We start from the raw sequence: 22,326 nt of genomic DNA, 5'->3' as shown, positions 1-22,326 counted from the left end.
CAGGTGATGAGGTGTTTGGCAAGCGCAGTCGCTGCCACTTATCGCCTCCCTCGTCCCTGCCACTCAGTTTTCTGGGTGTACTACCGGCGCATCTTCTCAGGCAGATGTTGACTGTCCAGAACCCCAAGAAGCCTTAGTTAGCGAAAAAGCCTGCTTGCAGTTTGGTAGATAATGTCTCTCTGGGGCTGTGATTGCCCCCTTCTGGCTCTGGCTGCCTGTCACCGGAGGGGGATGGTCTGCAGCCAGCTAGTTCTGTTCAGTCCTTTGTTCTGTGCTCAGGCCTGGCAGTGTCTTAGGGCTTTTCGTGTGGTAGCTATCTCACAGTTTGGTTTGCTAGCCCAAGATAGTTCGCTCAGATTGCCCTCGGGGCATTCAGGCCAGATTCTTACTCTAAGCAATGCAGCCTGAGCCTCCCTGCCCAGTCCCCACTTGCTAGTGTCGGGTGCAGGCGTCTGCGCTGCTTCTCCACTGGGGGAGTTACCATTGAGCTTGTAATCTGTGGGTTTTGATTATTTATTTATTTTTCCTCCCTGTTATGTTGCCCTCTGTGCTTCCAAGGCTCGCCACAGACTCGGCAGTGAGAGTGTTTCCTGGTGTTTGGAAACTTCTCTCTTTTTAAGACTCCCTTCCCAAGACGGAGCTCTGTCCCTACCTCTTTTGTCTCTTTTTTTGTCTTTTATATATTTTCCTACCTCCTTTCGAAGACAATGGGCTGCTTTTTTGGGTGCCTGATGTCCTCTGCCGGCATTCAGAAGTTTTGTGGAATTTACTCAGCATTTAAATGTTCTTTTGATGAATTTGTGGGGGAGAAAGTGGTCTCCCCGTCCTATTCCTCTGCCATCTTAGGACCGCCCCCTCAGTGTTCTTTCTTTTTCATCTCTCATTGAATGTTTTGTTAATTTGACCATGCAGCTAAATGGTAGTCTTTATTATGAGAGGCAGTGATCAGCTTTATGAAGAACGAACTCCACATACTCATCTCCAAAGGCCTACCAAATATTAGCATAGAATTGCCCCATCTCCTCATTTCTAGCTTTACTTATAATCAAAAATTAATTAGATGTACTTATATTAATAAATGGAAATCAGTTCCTATTGATGTATGTAATAACAAAGGGGCCTTCATACACCCCGTCCTTAACTTATAACCTTCATTTGCCATAATAGACTATACTTAGATGAACTTAGATGAAATGTAGAAATTCCTTGAAAGATACAAATTACCAAAGCTCAGTCAAGAAAAAATAGTAACTTATGTATCTTTCTATTAATGAAGTTAAATTTGTTATTAAAAACCTTTCCACAAGGAGAACACCTAGAATTCACTGGTGAAATCTAACAAAAAGATAAGGAAGAAATAATATCAATTCTGTAAACCATTTCAGAAAATAGAAGAGGCAGGAATACTTCCCTGCTTTTTTGTGAGACTAGCATTACCTGATAATAAAACCTAACAAAGACATCATAATAAAAGAAATCTACAGACTGAGTTCCTTCATGAATATAGATACTAAAATTGTCACCAAGATATTACCAAATTGAATTCAAAATAATGGATAACCAAGTGGAGTTTATCTTAAATTTGAGTTAATGAAAAATCAATATTATTTACCATTTTAATAACTAATTTTAGAAATCATTATTAATAGATGCAGAAAAGGCATTTGACAGAATTCAGCATCTAGTCATGACAAAACCTGTCACCAAACTGGAATTTTAGGTGAACCTTCTTAACCAGAGAAAAGGCATCTATGAACAAACTATAGCTAATATAGGAGTAAAAGACTGAGTGTTTTTCTCCAAAGATTGGGCATAGGATATTGAGGTCCTGTCTCACTGCTTTTCAGCATTATATTGAAGGGGCTGCCTGGTGCACCACACTAAGAAAAAGAAATAAAAGGCATGCACACTGGAAAGGAAGAAGGACACCTGTCTGTTCTTTGCAGAGGATATGATCAACTACTCTTAAGACCTTAAGAAATCTAAAAGCCATCTAAAAAGCTAGGAAGAGAGTTTAAGTAAATATATTAAAAATGTAGTGTGTATCCTGGAAAAAAAAAAACTATTGAAAATTGAAATGTAAAAGTAACAGGAAGATGACATATCAGGATAAAATTGACAAAAGATTTATAAAGCTTCTGTACACACTGAAAACTATAAAACACTGATGAGTGAAACTTAAAAAGACCTAAATAAAGGGAAGCATGCACTGAAAGGTGTGCTGTGCTCACACACCAGGTTACCCAGTGCTGTTAAGATGTTAGTATTTTCCATACTGATCCTGAGATTCCACACAGACACAATAAAAAAAAAAAAATTTAAATAACCTGTGTAGAACATTTTTTTTGGTGATAGAGAATTTGATTCAAATAAAATGCAAAGACCTGGTGTAGTCTACACAATTTTGAAAACAAAGAGCAAAATGGAAGATCTTACTTTTCATGATTTCAAGACTAATTAAGATATTATAATCAAGTCAGTGTGCTAATGGTATAAAGATAGATACATAGCTCAGTAAAATGGAATAAGGCGTTCAGAAATAGACTCTGAGCCACCAGGGAAGCCCAGAAATAGACTCAGAGATAATCAATTGATTTCACCAAATATTCTAGCTCAATTAAATGAAGAAATGAAAATCTCTTTAACAAATGGTATTAACAATTAAATAGTAAATGGTAAGAACAAATGGTAAGAACAATTAAATAGCCAAAAGCCTAATAATAATAATGCATACACCTGTATCTCCAAACATATAAAAAAATTATCCCCCAATTGTTCACACTGTTAAGAAAATGAAAAATAAGCCACAGACTAGGAAAAAAGATTTGCAAGATATACATCCAACCAAAGAACATGTATATGTATGGAAATATTAAAAAGAAATCAATTCAAAAATGCAAAGACAAACATCCCAATGTTATAAATGAGAAAAAAGATTTGAATAGACACTTTATCAAGAAAATATACATATATTTACTTATACCAACATGACATTGGCCTAAATGAATTTATCACAGAAAACAATACAGAAAGAAAGAATCCATGAAGTCATAAAATCTTAATGAATGTAAAAGCATAGAGTTTTTTATTGAACATTATTTTGAAATAAATTTCACAGAAGTAAATATACATTTGATCTGCTTTTATTAGATTTTATTAGATGAAAAAAAATTTAGACTATAACTTTATTACTGAACATACTTGAAGATAAGCTTAATCATCTTTCCCAAAACTTCATTATAAATATTTTTAATACTTGCAAGTATATGTGTATGACATGCTGTGGATACTGTGAGTCTGTTACATATTGGAATGACAGACATTGAACAACATTTGTTTTAAAATGTATGTATATTTTGAATAGAGTTTATCGTTCTCCACCACTAGCCATTTTTGATCATCAGTTCTTTCCTCAATGTGCCTTTAAAATTATTTTGGTATGCTATGCAAAACCATCCCTAAGAAAAAGAAATGCAAAAAAACAAAATGGTTATCTGAGGAGACTTTACAAATAGCTGAGAAAAGAAAAGAAGCAAAAAGCAAAGGAGAAAAGGAAAGATATAACCAACTGAATGCAGCGTTCTAGAGAATAGCAAGAAGAGATAAGAAAGTCTTCCTAAGTGAACAATGCAAAGAAATAGAGGAAAACAATAGAACGTGAAAGACTAGAGATCTCTTTAAGAAAGTTGGAAATACCAAGGGAACATTTCATGCAAAGATGGGCTTGATAAAGGACAGAAATGGTATGGACCTAACAGAAGAAGAAGAGATTAAGGAGAGGTGGCAAGAATACACAGAACTATACAAAAAAACATCTTAATGACTGGGATAACCACGATGGTATGATCACTCACCTAGAGCCAGACATCCTGGAATGTGAAGTCAAGTGGGCCTTAGGAAGCATCACTACAAACAATGCTAGTGGAGGTAATGGAATTGCAGCTGAGCTATTTCAAAACCTAAAAGATGATGTTGTTAGAAGCGCTGCACTCTTATGGCAGCAAATTTGGAAAACTCAGCAGTGGCCACAGGACTGGAAAAGGTCAGTTTTCATTCCAATCCCAAAGAAAGGCAATGCCAAAGAATGTTCAAACTATCATATAATTGTGCTCATTTCTTTTTTTTTTTTTCTTGGAAAAAATTTTATTTGAGGCTTTTACACAAATTCAATATTTAACATCCATCTCTAACACTGTGCATTTTATTTTTATTATCATAGTAATAAAATATAAAGAAAATGTAATAAATATTTTCACCTAGCCCATGCAGATGTCCTCAAGTCCCCTCCAATTTATTCCAGTGTGGTGTACAAGTATTATCACATCAAAAAATATCTTGGTTTCAAGCAGACCTCAGAACACTTCTATGCTAATACTATTTGCTACTGACTTTCTCTGACCAAATCATATGAATGGCTTGGCTTGGGCCTCAGTACTCTCATCTGTCAAATGACCAGATTAGATTAAATTATTCCTAAGGTTTAATTTGAATAGTCTATTTACTTCAATGGTCAAGTTATTTTTAACAACCTGTTTATCTCTATGGTCACAACATGGATTTATTGCTTATGAGGATACATCTTAGCAATTGATCATGATTTTTTTTTTGGAGTTCCAGTGGGCTTTTATTGAGATAAATTAACAAATCAAGATTTTATCCACCATCTTTTCTTTTAAATTCAGCAGAGACTCTGGTCTAATTTATTATTTATTTCTGGCTGTGCTGGATCTTCACTGCTGCTCAGGTTTTTCTCTAGTCGTGGTGAGCAGAGGCTACTCTCTAGTTGTGGTGTGCAGGCTGCTCATTCTTGTGGCTTCTCCTGTTGTGGAGAATGGGCTCTGTGATCCATGAGCTTCAGTAGTTGGGGCTTACAGGCTCTAGAGCACGGGCTCAACAGTTGTGGTGCACGGGCTTAGTTGCTCCATGGAACGTGGAATCTTCCTCGACCAGGGATCGAACCTGTGTCTCCTGCATTGGGAGGTGGATTCTTTACCACTGAGCCACCAAGGAAGCCCTGATCATGATTTGTAAACAACTTTAATACAAAATAGTCTGCTATAAACCAAAAAAAGTTGTATGCATAGAACAGACAATGGAATTGGATATGACTTTGTGACCAAAATATTTATTAGCAAGGAAAATCTAGCCATTGCCTTGACTCCAGAGAACTCAAGGTACTACGCTAACATCACAAGTCCTTTTGTACAAGTTAAAATTTCTGCAAGCATTTACCTGTTCAAGTTTGGAAACACAGATCAAATTGAAGGAAGCCCAGGAACCCTTTCCTTCTGCAATCAGAGGCTTTGCTGATATGGACTGTGTCCACATTGATCACTTTTACATTCCCCAAAGGCCTGCCCATTGATTTCTAGCCATCCTTTTCACTTTTGAAAACAACTGCCTCAGATGGAGAGTGAGGCTGAGGGTCTAAAAGGCAATCACTACCTTGCATTCCTATACACGAATAATGAGAAAGTAGAAAAAGAAATTAAGGAAAAAATTCCATTCACCATTGCAACAAAAAGAATAAAATACTTAGGAATATATCTACCTAAAGAAACTAAAGACCTATATATAGAAAACTATAAAACACTGATGAAAGAAATCAAAGAGGACACTAATAGATGGAGAAATATACCATGTTCATGGATTGGAAGAATCAATATAGTGAAAATGAGTATACTACCCAAAGCAATTTACAAATTCAATGCAATCCCTATCAAGCTACCAGCCACATTTTTCACAGAACTAGAACAAATAATTTCAAGATTTGTATGGAAATACAAAAAACCTCGAATAGCCAAAGCAATCTTGAGAAAGAAGAATGGAACTGGAGGAATCAACTTGCCTGACTTCAGGCTCTACTACAAAGCCACAGTCATCAAGACAGTATGGTACTGGCACAAAGACAGACATATAGATCAATGGAACAAAATAGAAAGCCCAGAGATAAATCCACACACATATGGACACCTTATCTTTGACAAAGGAGGCAAGAATATACAATGGAGTAAAGACAATCTCTTTAACAAGTGGTGCTGGGAAAACTGGTCAACCACTTGTAAAAGAATGAAACTAGATCACTTCCTAACACCGCACACAAAAATAAACTCAAAATGGATTAAAGATCTAAATGTAAGATCAGAAACTATAAAACTCCTAGAGGAGAACATAGGCAAAACACTCTCAGACATAAATCACAGCAGGATCCTCTATGATCCACCTCCCAGAATGCTGGAAATAAAAGCAAAAATAAACAAATGGGATCTAATTAAAATTAAAAGCTTCTGCACAACAAAGGAAAATATAAGCAAGGTGAAAAGACAGCCTTCTGAATGGGAGAAAATAATAGCAAATGAAGCAACTGACAAACAACTAATCTCAAAAATATACAAGCAACTTCTGCAGCTCAACTCCAGAAAAATAAACGACCCTATCAAAAAATGGGCCAAAGAACTAAATAGACATTTCTCCAAAGAAGACATACGGATGGCTAACAAACACATGAAAAGATGCTCAACATCACTCATTATTAGAGAAATGCAAATCAAAACCACAATGAGGTACCACTTCACACCAGTCAGAATGGCTGCGATCCAAAAATCTGCAAGCAATAAATGCTGGAGAGGGTGTGGAGAAAAGGGAACCCTCCTACACTGTTGGTGGGAATGCAAACTAGTACAGCCACTATGGAGAACAGTGTAGAGATTCCTTAAAAAATTGCAAATAGAACTACCGTATGACCCAGCAATCCCACTGCTGGGCATACACACCGAGGAAACCAGAATTGAAAGAGACACATGTACCCCAATGTTCATCGCAGCACTGTTTATAATAGCCAGGACATGGAAACAACCTAGATGTCCATCAGCAGATGAATGGATAAGAAAGCTGTGGTACATATACACAATGGAGTATTACTCAGCCGTTAAAAAGAATTCATTTGAATCAGTTCTGATGAGATGGATGAAACTGGAGCCGATTATACAGAGTGAAGTAAGCCAGAAAGAAAAACACCAATACAGTATACTAACACATATATATGGAATTTAGGAAAATGGCAATGACGACCCTGTATGCAAGACAGGGAAAGAGACACAGATGTGTATAACGGACTTTTGGACTCAGAGGGAGAGGGAGAGGGTGGGATGATTTGGGAGAATGACATTCTAACATGTATACTATCATGTGCTCATTTCAAATGCTAGCAAGGTAATACTCAAAATCCTTCAAGCTAGGCTTCAAGAGTATGTGAACCAAGATATCCCAGATGTTCAAGCTGGTTTTAGAAAAAGCAGAGGAACCAGGGATCAAATTGCCAACATCCATTGGATGGGCTTCCCTCGTAGCTCAGTTGGTAAAGAATCCACCTGCAATGCAAGAGACCCCAGTTCAATTCCTGGGTCAGGAAGATCTGCTGGAAAAGGGACAGGCTACCCTCTCCAGTATTCTTGGACTTCCCTTGTGGCTCAGCTGGTAAAGAATCTGCCCACAATACAGGAGACCTGAGTTCAATCCCTGGATTGGAAAGATCCCCTAGAGAAGAGAAAGGCTACCCACTCCAAAATACTTGAGTCACAGGTGGCACGAATGGTAAAGAACCTGCCTGCCAATGCAGGAGACATAAGAGATGTGGGTTTGATTGCTGGGTTGAAAAGATACCCTGGAGATGGGCATGGCAACCCACTCCAGTATTCTTGCCTGGAGAATCCCATGGACAGAGGCCCTGACAGGCTATAGTCCATAGGCTTGCAAAGAGTCAGACACGACTGAAATAACTTAGCATGCGTGCATGAGTCACACCAGGTCCAATCTTCGGGGGTATCAGTTCAACCTAAAATACTTCCCTGGTAGCTCAGTCTGTAAGGAATCTGCCTGCAGTGCAGGAGACCCAGGTTTGATTTCTGGGTTGGGAAGATTCCCTGGAGAAGGAAATGGCAACCCAATCCCATATTCTTGCTTGGAGAATCCCATGGACAGAGGAGCCTGGCAGGCTACAGTCCATGGGGTCGTAAGAATCGGACACGACTGAGCGACTTCACTTTCACTTTTTACTTTCATGCATTGGAGAAGGAAATGGCAACCCACTCCAGTGTTCTTGCCTGGAGAATCCCAGGGACGGGGGAGCCTGGTGGGCTGCCGTCTGTGGGGTCGTACAGAGTTGGACACAACTGAAGCGACTTAGCAGCAGCAATAGCAGCAATACTGCCATAGTCTCAGGAAGGAAACTGGTTTCTTCTTTTCTTTTTGCAGGTTTTCTAATGAAGTTTTTAAATTGTGGCAATATACGTACATAATTTATCATTGTAACCATTTTAAGTGTACAGTTCAGTAAAGTTAAGTACATTCACAGGGCTGTGCAACCAATCTCCAGAACTCTTTTTCATTTTACAAAATGGAATGGAAACACTACCCACTGAATACCTTCTCATTCCCCCACCACCCACCTCCAACGGCCACCATTCTACTTTCTATCCCTATGAAGTTAAATATTCTAGGTGCTTCATATAAGTGGAATCTTAGTTATTTGACTGGTTTGTATCACTAAGCATATTATCTTCAAGGTTCATTCATTTTGTAGCATGTATATTTCCTTCTTTTTAATGCTGAAAAATTTTCCATTGTACATATATGAAAATGATCCCTAACTTAAGGTGGTTTACACTTTAGGATAGTGCAACAGTGATATATTCAATAGAAACCATACTTTGAATTTTGATCTTATGTGGTACCTTTCTCTTGAAATGCTGGGCGACAGCAGTGAGCTGCAGCTCTCACTCAGCCATACAGTCATCAGGGTGAGCAACCGATACAGTTCAGTCATTCTGTACCCATACAGCCATCCTATTTTCACGTTCAGTGCAGCATTCCATAAATTACTTGAGATGTTATATACTTTATTATAGAACAGGCTTTGTGTAGATGGCTTTGCCCAATTGAAGGCTAACGTATGAGTTCTGAGCACTTTTAAAATAGGTTGGGATAAAAGCTATGATGTTCCGTAAGTCAGGTCCATTAGATTGTGTTTTCGACCGGATATTTTCAACTTGGAGTGGGTTTATTTGGACAAGACTCTTTTTGGGTCAAGTTAGTTCTGTGTCAGATTTTATTTATCCATTCATTCATCAGTGGATTGCTTCTACCTTTCCAAACTTTGTATATAACTTAGTGTAATCTCTTATACATATTTTATAATTTTTAATGAAAGTGTGAAAGTGAAAGTCACTCAGTTACGTATGAACCTTTGTGACCCCATGGACTATATAGTTCATGGAATTCTCCAGGCCAGAATACTGGAGTGGGTAGCCTTTCCCCTCTCCAGGGGGTCTTCCCACCCTAGGGATCAGTCCCAGGTTTTCCACATTGCAGGTGGATTCTTTTCCAGCTGAGCTACCAGGGAAGCCCAAGAATACTGGAGTGGGTAGCCTTCTCCAGGGGATCTTCCCAACCCAGGAATTGAACTGGGGTTTCTGCATTGCAAGCAGATTCTTTACCAACTGAGATATCAGGGAATTTTTAATGGGAAACTGAAATTACGTGTCCTGAGAAAACAAATAATATGAGTCTCTTTAAAAGAAAAGACACAAATAAAAAGATTTTTGAAATAATACTCATATTTGAAAAGAAAGTAGTTCAATTAATTAAATCTCTTGGATCTGAAAGTCCTTAGTTGGTTCTGGTGATGGTTTATAAATTGTTCCTCTGGTAAGAAAATTGAAATCCTTGGAGCTAAATAAAGGTCTTAGAAAGATTAAATCAGAATGTATTCTAACTTTTATCACAAGCTATCTTCTGAGTTGTACTTTCTCTTCTGTATAGATGGTAAGGGCTCTATCATTAAAGTGCTTTACTCTGAAGCTATATTTATCCTTCTGAAAAATATTCTCTCATGATGTATATGTGTATGAAATGGATTTTAGCTAATTTAATCAATTGTAGAAAGTTGTAAGTTATGGCTAGTTTAGGAGTTAGTGATAAACTGTACATATGGGTTAAGCACTTCCTATAAAATTGAAATCGAAGTGAATTATATTTTTTCATTTTTTCTTTCTCCTTTTCATTAAAATATGTAAATTGAATTATTTTCTTTCCACATACTGTGAAATCCCAATGCAACTTATAGTGCTCAAAATAAATAGCAATTACAAAGCTTGCTCCCTGTATCAGACACTGCAGTAAGCTTGAATCAAGTGAGAGTCAGTTCATTTCTGTACACTACAAGCCAGTGTTGGCTTAACTTCAGCAGTGTGCAGATGATGGATTACCAGTGTCCCACTCAGGTATGAGGGCCAGCACATCAGTTTAATCTGTAGGGTAGAGTTTGTCAGTAGGAGAGACAGTTAACATTATTAAATGAAAAGGGAAAAGAGTTACTAACGGTGGTCCTTTTTTAAAAAGTTCATATAATATACATATTAAGATTGCAGAATGGAAATCAGACATCCAGGATTACGTACTGGAATGTTTTCTGGTCCAAGTTACTTAAGCTTTCTCTACCCTGATTTACAGTAGTAAAGAACCCGCCTGCAATGCGGGAGACTTGGGTTTGATCCTTGGGTCAGGAACGCCCTCCTGGAGAAAGAAATGGAAACCCTTTCCAGTATTTTTTCTTGGGAAATCCCATGGACAGAGGAGCCTGGCGGGCTACAGTCCATGAGATCACAAAAGAGTCAGACACAACTTAGCAATTAAACACTACCACCTTAGTTTCTAAATGTTCCTAGTAGGAATACTAAAACTGTATCCATATCAGAGGGCCCATGTGAAGTCTAAAGGGTTAATGTAAATAAAATGGTGAGAACAGGTCTGCACTTGTAAGTGCTGCAGAAGTGTTTCTGTTGTTATCCTTATTCTCACTGATGCATGTCCCCTTTGATTCATCCCTGTGTTACAGTACCTTCCAAATTCATTCTCTGACTGCAGTTTCCTCACTCTAGTGCCTGTTGTCCCTACTTCTACTAGGATAATCTTTCTAAAATCCAAATATGATTATGTCACTTCCCTAATTAATGTTCAGTTTTATCATCGCTTTCTAGACTAAGCTCCTCAGTATTAGTATTCAAAAGCTTCTGGCCATCAGCCCAGTTCGTGCATGTCTTTTTTATTAGTGCCCCTTCCTTTTCCTGCTTTCCATGTCTTTCTCTACTGTAAGCTGTTTATCTTTTGAGTCTCACCTCTAGCATTATGTCCACTAGAAAGCCTTTCCTGACTTGCCCTTGTGCACAATGTAGATTTGGTGTGCCTCACCAAACACATCCGTGTTTCACAAGCACCGTGCTTATCTTTATCAGTGAGCTCACTGTATTGTCTGTAGCTGCCTTCTTTTATTATCCATCTCCACCTCTAGCACTAGGATCCTGTTATATCTGTATCCCCAGCACCTAACAAATGATTGACAAATAGCAGCTATTTAACAGATGATTGCTGAGTTATCAATTAATTGATTGATGCTTGAAAGAGTCTGCTCTTATCCTGTTTTGGTTTTATGACATCTTTCATGAAAAACATGGGATAACAAAAAATGTTACATTTGGAGTTAGACCTTGATTCAAGTTCTATACCATTTAGATTTATTTAAAAAGTTTAGTTAATTAAAACTACTCTGAGCCTTAGTTTCCCCATTATTAGAACATTAATTCCCAATACATGATTGTCTTATATTGAATCTTCCTGAGGCTAGGAGCAACCTTTTGCAAAATAAGTGCTTGATTCCATGTACTCCCCCTTCACCAATTTCAGAAATATACTGACCTTCCACCCCTAACTCTTTGGAGCAGTTTTTCAAAGCTACCTGAAATGCTGTCTCCTGGGCTATAGTTCTCATTTTGTCACAAGTAAAGCTTAACACACAACTCTCACATGGTGTATTCTTATTCAGTCAACAGATCTCAAATGTTGCATGTGTACAGTATAGAAATATAAAGTACGTTGGAGGCAGTATTGATGCTGCAGACAGACACTAGAGTTAGATTACATGGGTTCAAATCTTAGACGTGTCATTTACCAGCTCAGTGATTTTGGACAGGCTATTCTCTTTGTTTCTGTATTTTTTCCTCTGTGAAATGGAAATTATAATAGTATCTGCTTCTGAGGATTATTGTGAGGAGTATATGAGATGATGCACATCCAGCACTTAGCACAGATACTAACACATTAATGGTAGTTTAGACAGTCCCGTCCAGTTGTCTACCTTTGTCAAAATTCAGTACAACTTTCAAAACTTAACAGATACTTCTTTGATTAAATCACTGTTCCACTAAGCTCCAGAAACGTGTTATATAAGTGATTTTTAAAACACCATTAGGGACTTTAGCCATCTACCTCTTTTATTGGTTGCTAGATGCTTACTCCCTGGAAGAAAACTTATGACCAACCTAGATAGCATATTGAAAAACAGAGACATTGCTTTGCCAACAAAGGTCCGTCTAGTCAAGGCTCTGGTTTTCCAGTGGTCATGTATGGATGTGAGAGTTGGACTGTGAAGAAAGCTGAGCACCGAAGAATTGATGCTTTTGAACTGTGGTGTTGGAGAAGACTCTTGAGAGTCCCTTGGACTGCAAGGAGATCCAACCAGTCCATTCTGAAGGAGATCAGTCCTGGGATTTCTTTGGAAGGAATGATGCTAAAGCTGAAACTCCAGTACTTTGGCCACCTCATGCGAAGAGTTGACTCGTTGGAAAGGACTTTGATGCTGGGAGGGATTGGGGGCAGGAGGAGAAGGGGACGACAGAGGATGAGATAGCTGGATGGCATTGCTGACTCGATGGACGTGAGTCTGAGTGAACTCCGGGAGTTGGTGATGGACAGGGAGGCCTGGCGTGCTGCGATTCATGGGGTCACAAAGAGTCAGACACGACTGAGCGACTGAACTGAACTGAATACTCTTTAGGATAAAGAATATACTTTATTCATTTTTTATTCCCTATAATCTTCTATCGTATCACTATCATTTCATATTTCTTCCATCATACCACATGTTTTTCAGTGCTAAGTCATGTCTGACTGTTTAGGACCCTGTGGACTGAAGCATAGCAGGCTTCCCTATCCTTCACTGTGTTCTGGAGTTTGCTCACACTCATTTTCATTGAGTCAGTGATGTTATCCAATCTCATCCTCTGTCATCCCCTTCTCCTGCCTTCAATCTTTCCCAGCCACAGGGTCTTTCCCAATGAGTCAGCTTTTCACATCAGGTGGTCAAATTATCAGAGCTTCAGCATTAGTCCTTCAATGAATATTCAGGATTTCATTGAGGATTGACTGATTTGATCTCCTTGCTGACCAAGGGAATTTCAAGGAATCTCATATCACAGATCCTGTTATAATTCTCTACATAGGGTTTCATTTCAGTTCACTTCAGTTGCTCAGTTGTGTCTGACTCATTGCAACCCCATGAATTGCAGCATGCCAGGCCTCCCTGTCCATCACCAACTCCCGGAGTTCACGCAAACTCACGTCCATCGAGTCAGTGATGCCATCCAGCCATCTCATCCTCTGTCGTCCCCTTCTCCTCCTGCCCCCAATCCCTCCCAGCATCAAAGTCTTTTCCAATGAGTCAACTCTTCACATGAGGTGGCCAAAGTACTGGAGTTTCAGCTTTAGCATCATTCCTTCCAAGGAAATCCCAGGACTGATCTCCTTCAGAATGGACTGGTTGGATCTCCTTGCAGTCCAAGGGACTCTCAAGAGTCTTCTCCAACACCACAGTTCAAAAGCATCAATTCTTCGGTGCTCAGCTTTCTTCACAGTCCAACTCTCGCATCCATACATGACCACAGGAAAAACCATAGCCTTGACTAGATGGACCTTTGTAGGCAATGTAATGTCTCTGCACCACCCTTATGGCAGAAAGTGAAGAGGAACTAAAAGGCCTCTTGATGAAAGTGAAAGAGGAGAGTGAAAAAGTTGGCTTAAAGCTCAACATTCAGAAAACGAAGATCATGGCATCTGGTCCCATGACTTCATGGCAAATAGATGGGGAAACAGTGGAAACAGTGTCAGACTTTATTTTTTTGGGCTCCAAAATCACTGCAGATGGTGATTGCATCCATGAAATTAAAAGACGCTTACTCCTTGGAAGAAAAGTTATGACCAACCTAGATAGCATATTCAAAAGCAGAGACATTATATTGCGTACATAGAGTTTAACACTATGTAATCTTTTTCTTATAACACATTTTTGCCTTTATCCCCCAGTAAAATGTAGGTTCCGTAATTGCAAGCACCTTATGATGCCTGCACCTTATAAGCTCTCAGTAAATGCTGAATGAATGGACAATGAGGATTTAAATATTTATGGAATGAATGTATTACATTGGACACTAATATATGATAGCTCTGTTATTAACTATTGCTGCATAATGAATTGCCCTAGAACTTAGTGACATAAAACAGCAAAGCTTTATCACATCAGTTTCTGTGAGTCAGGAATCCAGGTGTAATGTAGCTGGGCATGTTGTTTTAGGGTCGCTCGCAAACCTTCAGTCAGGTGTCACCAGGGCTGCAATTGCTGGAGCATCTTGGAGCACATATGGGAGGGCTGTTGGCAGCCCTTGGGTCCTCACTGATTGTTGACTGGACAAACCAGTTCACTGCTACATGAGCGTTCCATAACGCAGCGCACAGCATACAACTTTTCCACTTCAAGTGAACAAGGAAGAAACGCAGAGAAAGTGAGCTAGACAGACATTACAGTATTTGTTATCTACCCTCAGAAGTGGCTTCTCATCACTTTTTCCATATTCTTTCACTAGAAGCAAGTCCCAGAAGCAGTTCATACTCAACGTGAGGGAATTTCACAAGGACGGACATGAATACCAAGTGCAGGGATCATTGGGACCAATTGCGCACCACAGTAACTTATTGTCTCTAATAAACTCTATTTAAAGGAGCTATCTTTCTACAATAGGAAAAGCATAAAACTGAGAATGTGAAAGCCTGATCTATCAGCTGTCTATTGCTGTGTAATAAACTACCCTGAAGCTTAATCGCTAAAAACAAGAGCAGTCATTTATTGGCTCATGAGTGTGCATTTTGGGCACAATTTGGTGCAGTAGACTAGTCTTTTCTCCATGTGACACCAGCTGAGAAAGCTCATCGTAGAGCTGGAGGATCTACTTACCAGGCGCTCAGTCACAGCAGTGGCTAGTTGGTGCCGATTATTGGCTGGTATTCATCGGGACTGATGACTAGAGGCTTTGGTTGCTCTCTAGATGTCTTCACTTGGGCTTCTCTGTATGTACTGCTTGGCTACCTCACAACATATCTTGGTTCTAACAGTGGATACCCCAGGAAAGAGGAAATGAAAGATGTGAAGTTGTTAAGGCCTAGATCTGACAACTTACACAGAGCCACTTCCCCCTCATTGTATTGGTTAGGTTGTCAAGGGCAAGGGGACACAGACCTCACCTCTCAATGGGAAGAGTGCCAAGTTATTTGGGGCCATATTTTGAAGCTGCTGCAGTCTGCCCTCTGGGCACAAATTATTTGCCTTTCTCCTCCGTGTAAAATGCAGTCATCTCCTTTTAAGTTTCCCTAAATGTCTCATTCCATTCCAGCCTCAGGCCAAACGTCATCTAGATCAGGTGGAAGGATGGATGAGGCTTCTTAGGTATGGTTCCTCAAAAGCTCTTTCTCAAGTATGGTTCTCACCTGAGGACCTGTGGACTGCACAGATAAGTTATCTGTCCCCTACAAATCCAATATAAAATGGTAGGATCTGCTGCTGCTAAGTTGCTTCAGTCGTGTCTGACTTTGTGCAACCCCACAGATGGCAGCCCACCAGGTTCTCCAGTCCCTGGGATTCTCTAGGCAAGAACACTGGAGTGGGTTGCCATTGCCTTCTCCAATGCATGAAAGTGAAAAGTGAAAGTGAAGTCACTCAGTCGTGTCTAACTCTTAGCAACCCCATGGACTGCAGCCTACCAGGCTCCTCCATCCATGGGATTTTCCATGCAAGAGTATTGGAGTGGTAGGATAGGTAACTGCAATAGTCATTCCCACTTAAAAAGTGAGGAAATAGGAGGCTCATGTGTCCTTAACAATTCAGAAATCCAAGCAAGCTTATGTCTTCAGTTGTTTTGTTAGGATTCCATGTTGCTCACTGGCTATGATTGTCCACGGCTCTTGGCTTTAAGCTGCTGATCCTCACATCTTAATTATGCATATGTTTCAGTAAGATGGAGCCATGTTTGCAGCTGAATGGTTTTCTCAGTCTGCTTCTTGCCTATAGCAATTCTGGGGTTCTAAATTCTCTTTTAATTGCGCTCTCTTTTCATCATTAATCCCACACAGATGAAGCTTAAAACAGAACAGTTTTCTTAAAATCTTAAAGAGTTTGACTTTCACTTGAGATTCACAACATTAGACAAAAGCTGTGACCATAAATCTCATCAAGACAAGTCTTTCTTTCTACCTTAGGCTTCTTGTGCATTGGCTGTGGCACAACACCCTTAAGATTTGCTGAAACCTTTTTGTTTAAGAGTGTGCAGGGCATGACCTTTAGGTGCTGAGAGTACTTCCGTCTGTCTGAGATTGTTTCCTCCTTTTACATTCTCAAAGTCCCTTATGCCTCCGCTATTCTCTTAGAAGTCCTTTAGGTTTCCACTTACATTCTTCTGAAGGTCCTTCCAGCTTCAGCCCACCACCTAGTCTCAAATCCAAAGCCATGTGTTTTAGGTTTTTGTTAAGGTAGGATCCTACTTCTGGAGACCAAAGAACTTTGGCAGTTAAGTCTTACTGTATAACAGATTTTACCAAAAGTTAGTAGATTAAAACATCATAATTTTCAAAAAGTCATTTATTTTAAGCTTCCATATCTGAAATTTGGGTACACCTTGGTAGAGAACGCTTGTGTCTTCCACTCCGCTCACTCATGGGCTGGCAAATCAGTGCTGCCCAAGAGGTGGGAAGCTCAGTTCATCTCCACATGGGACTCTCCAAAAGTTGGGCTTCACAGTATGCTGGACAGATTTCAGGGTCAAGAGTCTCAAAAGACAGAAAATAATAAGAAACCAATTCCTTAAGACCTGGACCTGGAAACTGGTACCCCATCACTTCTGTTACATTCATAGTACTCTTATTTCAGGAGAGCAAACTTCATCTTCACGGGCAAAGTGTCAGAGGTTCTGGGGTCATATCTTAAAATTACCACATCTATATACAGTCCTGTAAATGTAGCGGAAGTGATGGCAGAAACCAACACAACATTATTAAACAGTTATCCTCTGATTAGAAATAAATTTTAAAAATTTAAAATAAACATAAATAAAATCACCACACCTGTTTCAGTTCACAGGACTTAGCTACATATTCCTAAGAAAGCTTACTTCACTCATCGAGAGTATTGAACTAGATGTTTTCTAAGATGCTTTCCACTGTAAGATTTGTTATCTTATAATTTCTATTTTCCATACATTGTTGATATACTGTAGTGTGGGTTTGTTGTTCAGCTATGTAATCAGACAGTGTTTGGGGTTAAGAAATTGATGGCTCCTCCTCATTATTTCCACTTCAGAAAAGTAAATATTAAGTTTGAATGACATTTCATAATATTTGTATAATATATAAAACTCTCATTGGCTTCTCTGTTGGCTCAAACTATGAGAAGGAGTCCACCTGCAATCCAGGAAACCCAGGTTTGATCTCTGGGTCGGGAAGATCCCCTGGAGAAGGAAATGGCAACCCACTCCAGTATTCTTGCCTGGAGAATCCCATGGACAGAGGAGCCTGGTAGGCTGCAGTCCATGGGGTCGCAAAGAGTTGGCCACGACTGAGTGACTAACGTAAAGCTTTCGCAAAGAAGGTATGTTGTAATGAATGTATTCATGGAGAATGTCAGTTAAAAGAAGATCAGATATTTAAAAGATAACTTTTCAGAAAGCTTTTAATTATAATATTTATTTTCTTTTTATTCTCTTTTTATAATATATCTTGGTGAGGTTTGGAAGATAAAATTTCCATTACAATGCTTTAGTTGTAATTTAAATTCTGTAGCGACACAAGACTGGTTGTTTTTTGCCTTTTATCACTTATAAAATGCACTTGTCAAATTTAGTTTCATTTTATTATGCATTAAATATTATTTTAAGAAAACATGATTTGCTGCTTTCAATATACTCATTTAAGTTATTTGTTTATTCTTTCAAGAATTTTTACTTAAGAATATTTCCTTTTTGGAAAACAGATTAATTTGTTCTGACTCTATATATTATTCAGTTTTAATGATATAAAATCAAAGAAACAGACATATCTTATTGAAATTAATTCATGATACACATGATGTGAATTATGCCAAAATATTTTCCCCATCACACAAATGTTGAAAGGTCTTTTATATATAATATTATAATGTGTAAGCTTAATTTTTATCCTTTCAAAATTGCAGTGTCCTCTCACATGGCAAAACAAATGGGAAGGTCCTGAAGACCCGTTACAATACCTTAGAGGTCTTGTAGCTCGTGCCCTTGCAATACAGGTAAGATGAAATTATTTAGTAATTGTATTATATGACTATATGACAGTTGCATTATAAACTTTCATATTGTTAGCCATTCTGCTAGCAACTTAGTGAGAGTATTATGATTTTGTACACAAAGCACCATATATTCCTTCCTTGTTCTGTCATCTGTGATTTTATATAGCACTCAAAAAAAAAAAACAAAAAACTGTCTTCTCTCTGTGTAGTGTGGGTTTTCATAATTTTTGAGAATTTAGAGAAAAAGCCTACAGTTTTAATTTAGATGGAACATAGAGATGTCAACTGAAACTCTTTCATAACTGTGACTAATTGCTTTAGGGTGTGCCCCCCTTATAGGGAGCTACTTTTTCTGTTTGTTTGTTTGTTTTTTTCCAAATTGATCAAATGTTTTCAGAGTGACCCAGTCAAATAACTGAAGGAAAATTGAACAGAATAAGGAATGAGATAGAAGGATAAAGACAGGGTGATTTTTTTTAAGTAATAATAAATAGTTGCTATATGCGGTGTACCCCTTTTCCTGTGTGGCTTTTGCACTGTCTTACTGCCTTCTTCTTTGCTTATTACACTGCTTCAAAAATAACCTTCTTTGTCACATCAACTTATTACAACTTATTATGAGAAACTTGATCAGTGTCCTTCTAGATACAGTAATCTTCATTTACTTTTTTTCAGTAGTGCACATACCTATCCACATCTGTAACTTTTCCCTTAGCAGAACACCCTGCTTTTCACTTTGCAGAGAATATTCAAGCTATGGAATATGCTGCTGCTGCTGCTAAGTCGCTTCAGTCGTGTCTGACTCTGTGCGACCCCACAGACGGCAGCCCACCAGGCTCCCCTGGCCCTGGGATTCTCCAGGCAAGAACACTGGAGTGGGTTGCCAGTTCCTTCTCCAAATGCCCACCCTAACCCACTAAACTCACACCCATCATCTTTGTTCTAATGTAAAACTAGTTGACCTTCTGCTGTTGAGGCTCATCCCTAGCGGTTTCTACTTGATTTCATCTGCTCTCGTGTCTTTAGACACTTCCTCTAGGGGGGCCTTGCCTTGTTCTGTGTTTTCATCTCCTCTTACTCTGTCCTGCGGGTCTGCAAATGGTACTCCTTTGAAGGGGTCAGGGCTCGTCTGAATGTTGGTTTGGCTTCTAGTGTAATCCATCTGTCAGCTGTAGGATCATTGGAGAAGAAATTACAGGATCTGAAAGTGAAATTAAAATTAGCAGGTAGAGAAGAATGAGGCAGGGACTCAGATTTACTTGTCTTCTGTGTGCTGCTCTGTCTGTCTACCTATATGATCTATCAATAAAAGCCCAGAGAATGGAGGGAATGATAGAGAAGGCAGGAGAGGAAGGGCAGATAGCCCATCACAGCTATCGTAAAGATATGGAAATGCCCTGAAGTCCTTGATGTGTCGTAATTGCATGGCTGTGATTCTTTATCATTTCATGTATTTGTTATTATTTTATGTATTATGTATATATTATGTATATGCATTGTTTACAGTAGATTGTTTCTGTTATTTGCTGCATTGGTAGCTATTATTATACTGTATGTATAAGTGTGCTTAATAATTATACTATGTACATGGGACAATAAATGTTTCATTGATACTGAAATTAATATCATTTAAAACAATTTACATATTTTATTACAAATTTCTGGCCTGATGATTAATATTAAGTATATTGTATCAGTTCAGTTCAGTTCAGTCGCTCAGTCATGTCCGACTCTGCGACCCCATGAATTGCAGCACGCCAGGCCTCCCTGTCCATCACCAACTCCCAGAGTTCACCCAAACCCACGTCCATTGAGTCAGTGATGCCATCCAGCCATCTCATCCTCAGTTATCCCCTTTTCCTCCTGCCCCCAATCCCTCCCAGCATCAGAGTCTTTTCCAATGAGTCAACTCTTTGCATGAGGTAGCCAAAGTTACTGGAGTTTCAGCTTTAGCATCAGTCCTTCCAAAGAACACCCAGGGCTGATCTTCTTCAGAATGGACTGGTTGGATCTCCTTGCAGTCCAAGGGACTCTCAAGAGTCTTCTCCAGCACCACAGTTCAAAAGCATCAATTCGTTGGCGCTCTGCTTTCTTCACAGTCCAACTCCCACATCCATACATGACCACTGGAAAAACCATAGCCTTGACTGACTAGACGGACCTTTGTTAGCAAAGTAATGTCTCTGCTTTTTAATATGCTATCTAGATTGGTCATAACTTTCCTTCCAAGGAGTAAGCATCTTTTGATTTCATGACTGCAGTCACCATCTGCAGTGATTTTGGAGCTCCAAAAAATAAAGTCTGACACTGTTTCCACTGTTTCCCCATCTGTTTGCCATGAAGTCATGGGACCAGATGCCATGATCTTCGTTTTCTGAATGTTGAGCTTTAAGCCAACTTTTTCACTCTCCTCTTCCACTTTCATCAAGAGGCTGTCTAGTTCCTCTTCACTTTCTGCCATAAGGGTGGTGTCATCTACATATCTGAGGTTATTGATATTTCTCCCAGCAATCTTGATTCCAGCTTGTGCTTCTTCCAGCCCAGTGTTTCTCATGATGTACTTTGCATATAAATTAAATAAGCAGGGAGACAATATACAGCCTTGATGTACTCCTTTTCCTATTTGGAACCAGTCTGTTGTTCCATGTCCAGTTCTAACTGTTGCTTCCTGATCTGCAGGTAGGTTTCTCAAGAGGCAGGTCAGGTGATCTGGTATTCCCATCTCCTGATCGTCAAAACTGAAAACTTTTTCACTGTGTGATTTTCTTAAAAGCTTTGTATACATTTAGCCTTAATTATAATGATGAAATATCCTTCTAACCCTCAGGATAATTTTCCAGCTTGGCCATAGCTTATCTTATCTTCCTATGCAGGGAACAATAATAAGTGTATCACCACTTAAGGATATATTTTCTATGGTTTTTCTGCCTTAATATTTTGTTTTTTGTTATAAATGTACAGATATCCATTTCCCTGAGATAAACTTTAATGTTGGGATCCACTTTCCATCTGGTTTTTCCAAGGGTCTTCTAGGTTCTTTGATTTTATTTGTGCCCTTTATTTTTCACAGAGAAATAACCAGAGCAACTCACAAAGTTGAGAGGAACAGTATGGCTCCCTAGGTGAGGAAGAAAGGACTGAGAATTTTGGGAGGGCAGGGAAAATTCAAAGTACTATTTTCAGATATCTGTGAAAAAGGCAGCTTTTGTCTTTTTGTGCAATTGTAGTGATCAGACTGCTTCCAAACAGGTATGAAGCAGGTTGAGCTCAGTTCCAACCATAGATTAAAATCCCAGAGCCTTTAATTTCAGGCATAACATAAGAAACAGAAGAAGTTACTGCAAGTGTTACATATGCTGCTGCTGGTGCTAAGTTGCTTCAGTCGTGTCCAACTCTGTGTGACCCCAGAGACGGCAGCCCACCAGGCTCCCCCATCCCTGGAATTCACCAGGCAGGAACACTGGAGTGGGTTGCCATTTCCTTTTCCAATGCATGAAAGTGAAAAGTGAAAATGAAGTCGCTCAGTCATGTCCAACTCTTAGCGACCCCATGGACTGGAGCCTACCAGGCTCCTCCATCCATGGGATTTTCCAGGCAAGAGTACTGGAGTGGGGTGCCATTGCCTTCTCTGAGTGTTACTTATAATGCCATTCATTACAGGGGTTTTGTGCAAATAAGGTGAGAGTGACTAGGGTCAAGGTGGCATTCATTTATTCTGACTTGAACATATTGTAAGCAGCAACTTTATGCTAAGCTCTGAGTGAAGTACTGGAGATACAATGGTTGGTAAATAGGTGCAGTTTCTGCCTCACAGAATTTAAATTTCTTACATTCATTCATTTAGCAATTAAAAA

At 39.1% G+C, this 22,326-nt stretch overlaps 1 protein-coding gene across 3 annotated transcripts in view; it reads left to right on the top strand.

The window, feature by feature from the left end:
• DYNC2H1 (dynein cytoplasmic 2 heavy chain 1) overlaps positions 1 to 22,326 on the top strand; it is a 493,166-nt gene that overhangs the window by 307,254 nt on the left and 163,586 nt on the right. For all 3 annotated transcript variants that reach the window (XM_069554796.1, XM_069554794.1, XM_069554793.1), the window contains exon 85: positions 18,383 to 18,472. In XM_069554796.1, coding sequence (XP_069410897.1) covers positions 18,383 to 18,472 — 90 coding nt within the window. The remainder of the gene's footprint in view (positions 1 to 18,382; positions 18,473 to 22,326) is intronic.

The sequence above is a fragment of the Ovis canadensis genome, chromosome 15 (assembly GCF_042477335.2).
Source record: "Ovis canadensis isolate MfBH-ARS-UI-01 breed Bighorn chromosome 15, ARS-UI_OviCan_v2, whole genome shotgun sequence".
In the NCBI taxonomy this organism is placed as follows: domain Eukaryota; kingdom Metazoa; phylum Chordata; class Mammalia; order Artiodactyla; family Bovidae; genus Ovis; species Ovis canadensis.
This window is presented reverse-complemented; position numbering and strand designations above follow the sequence as displayed.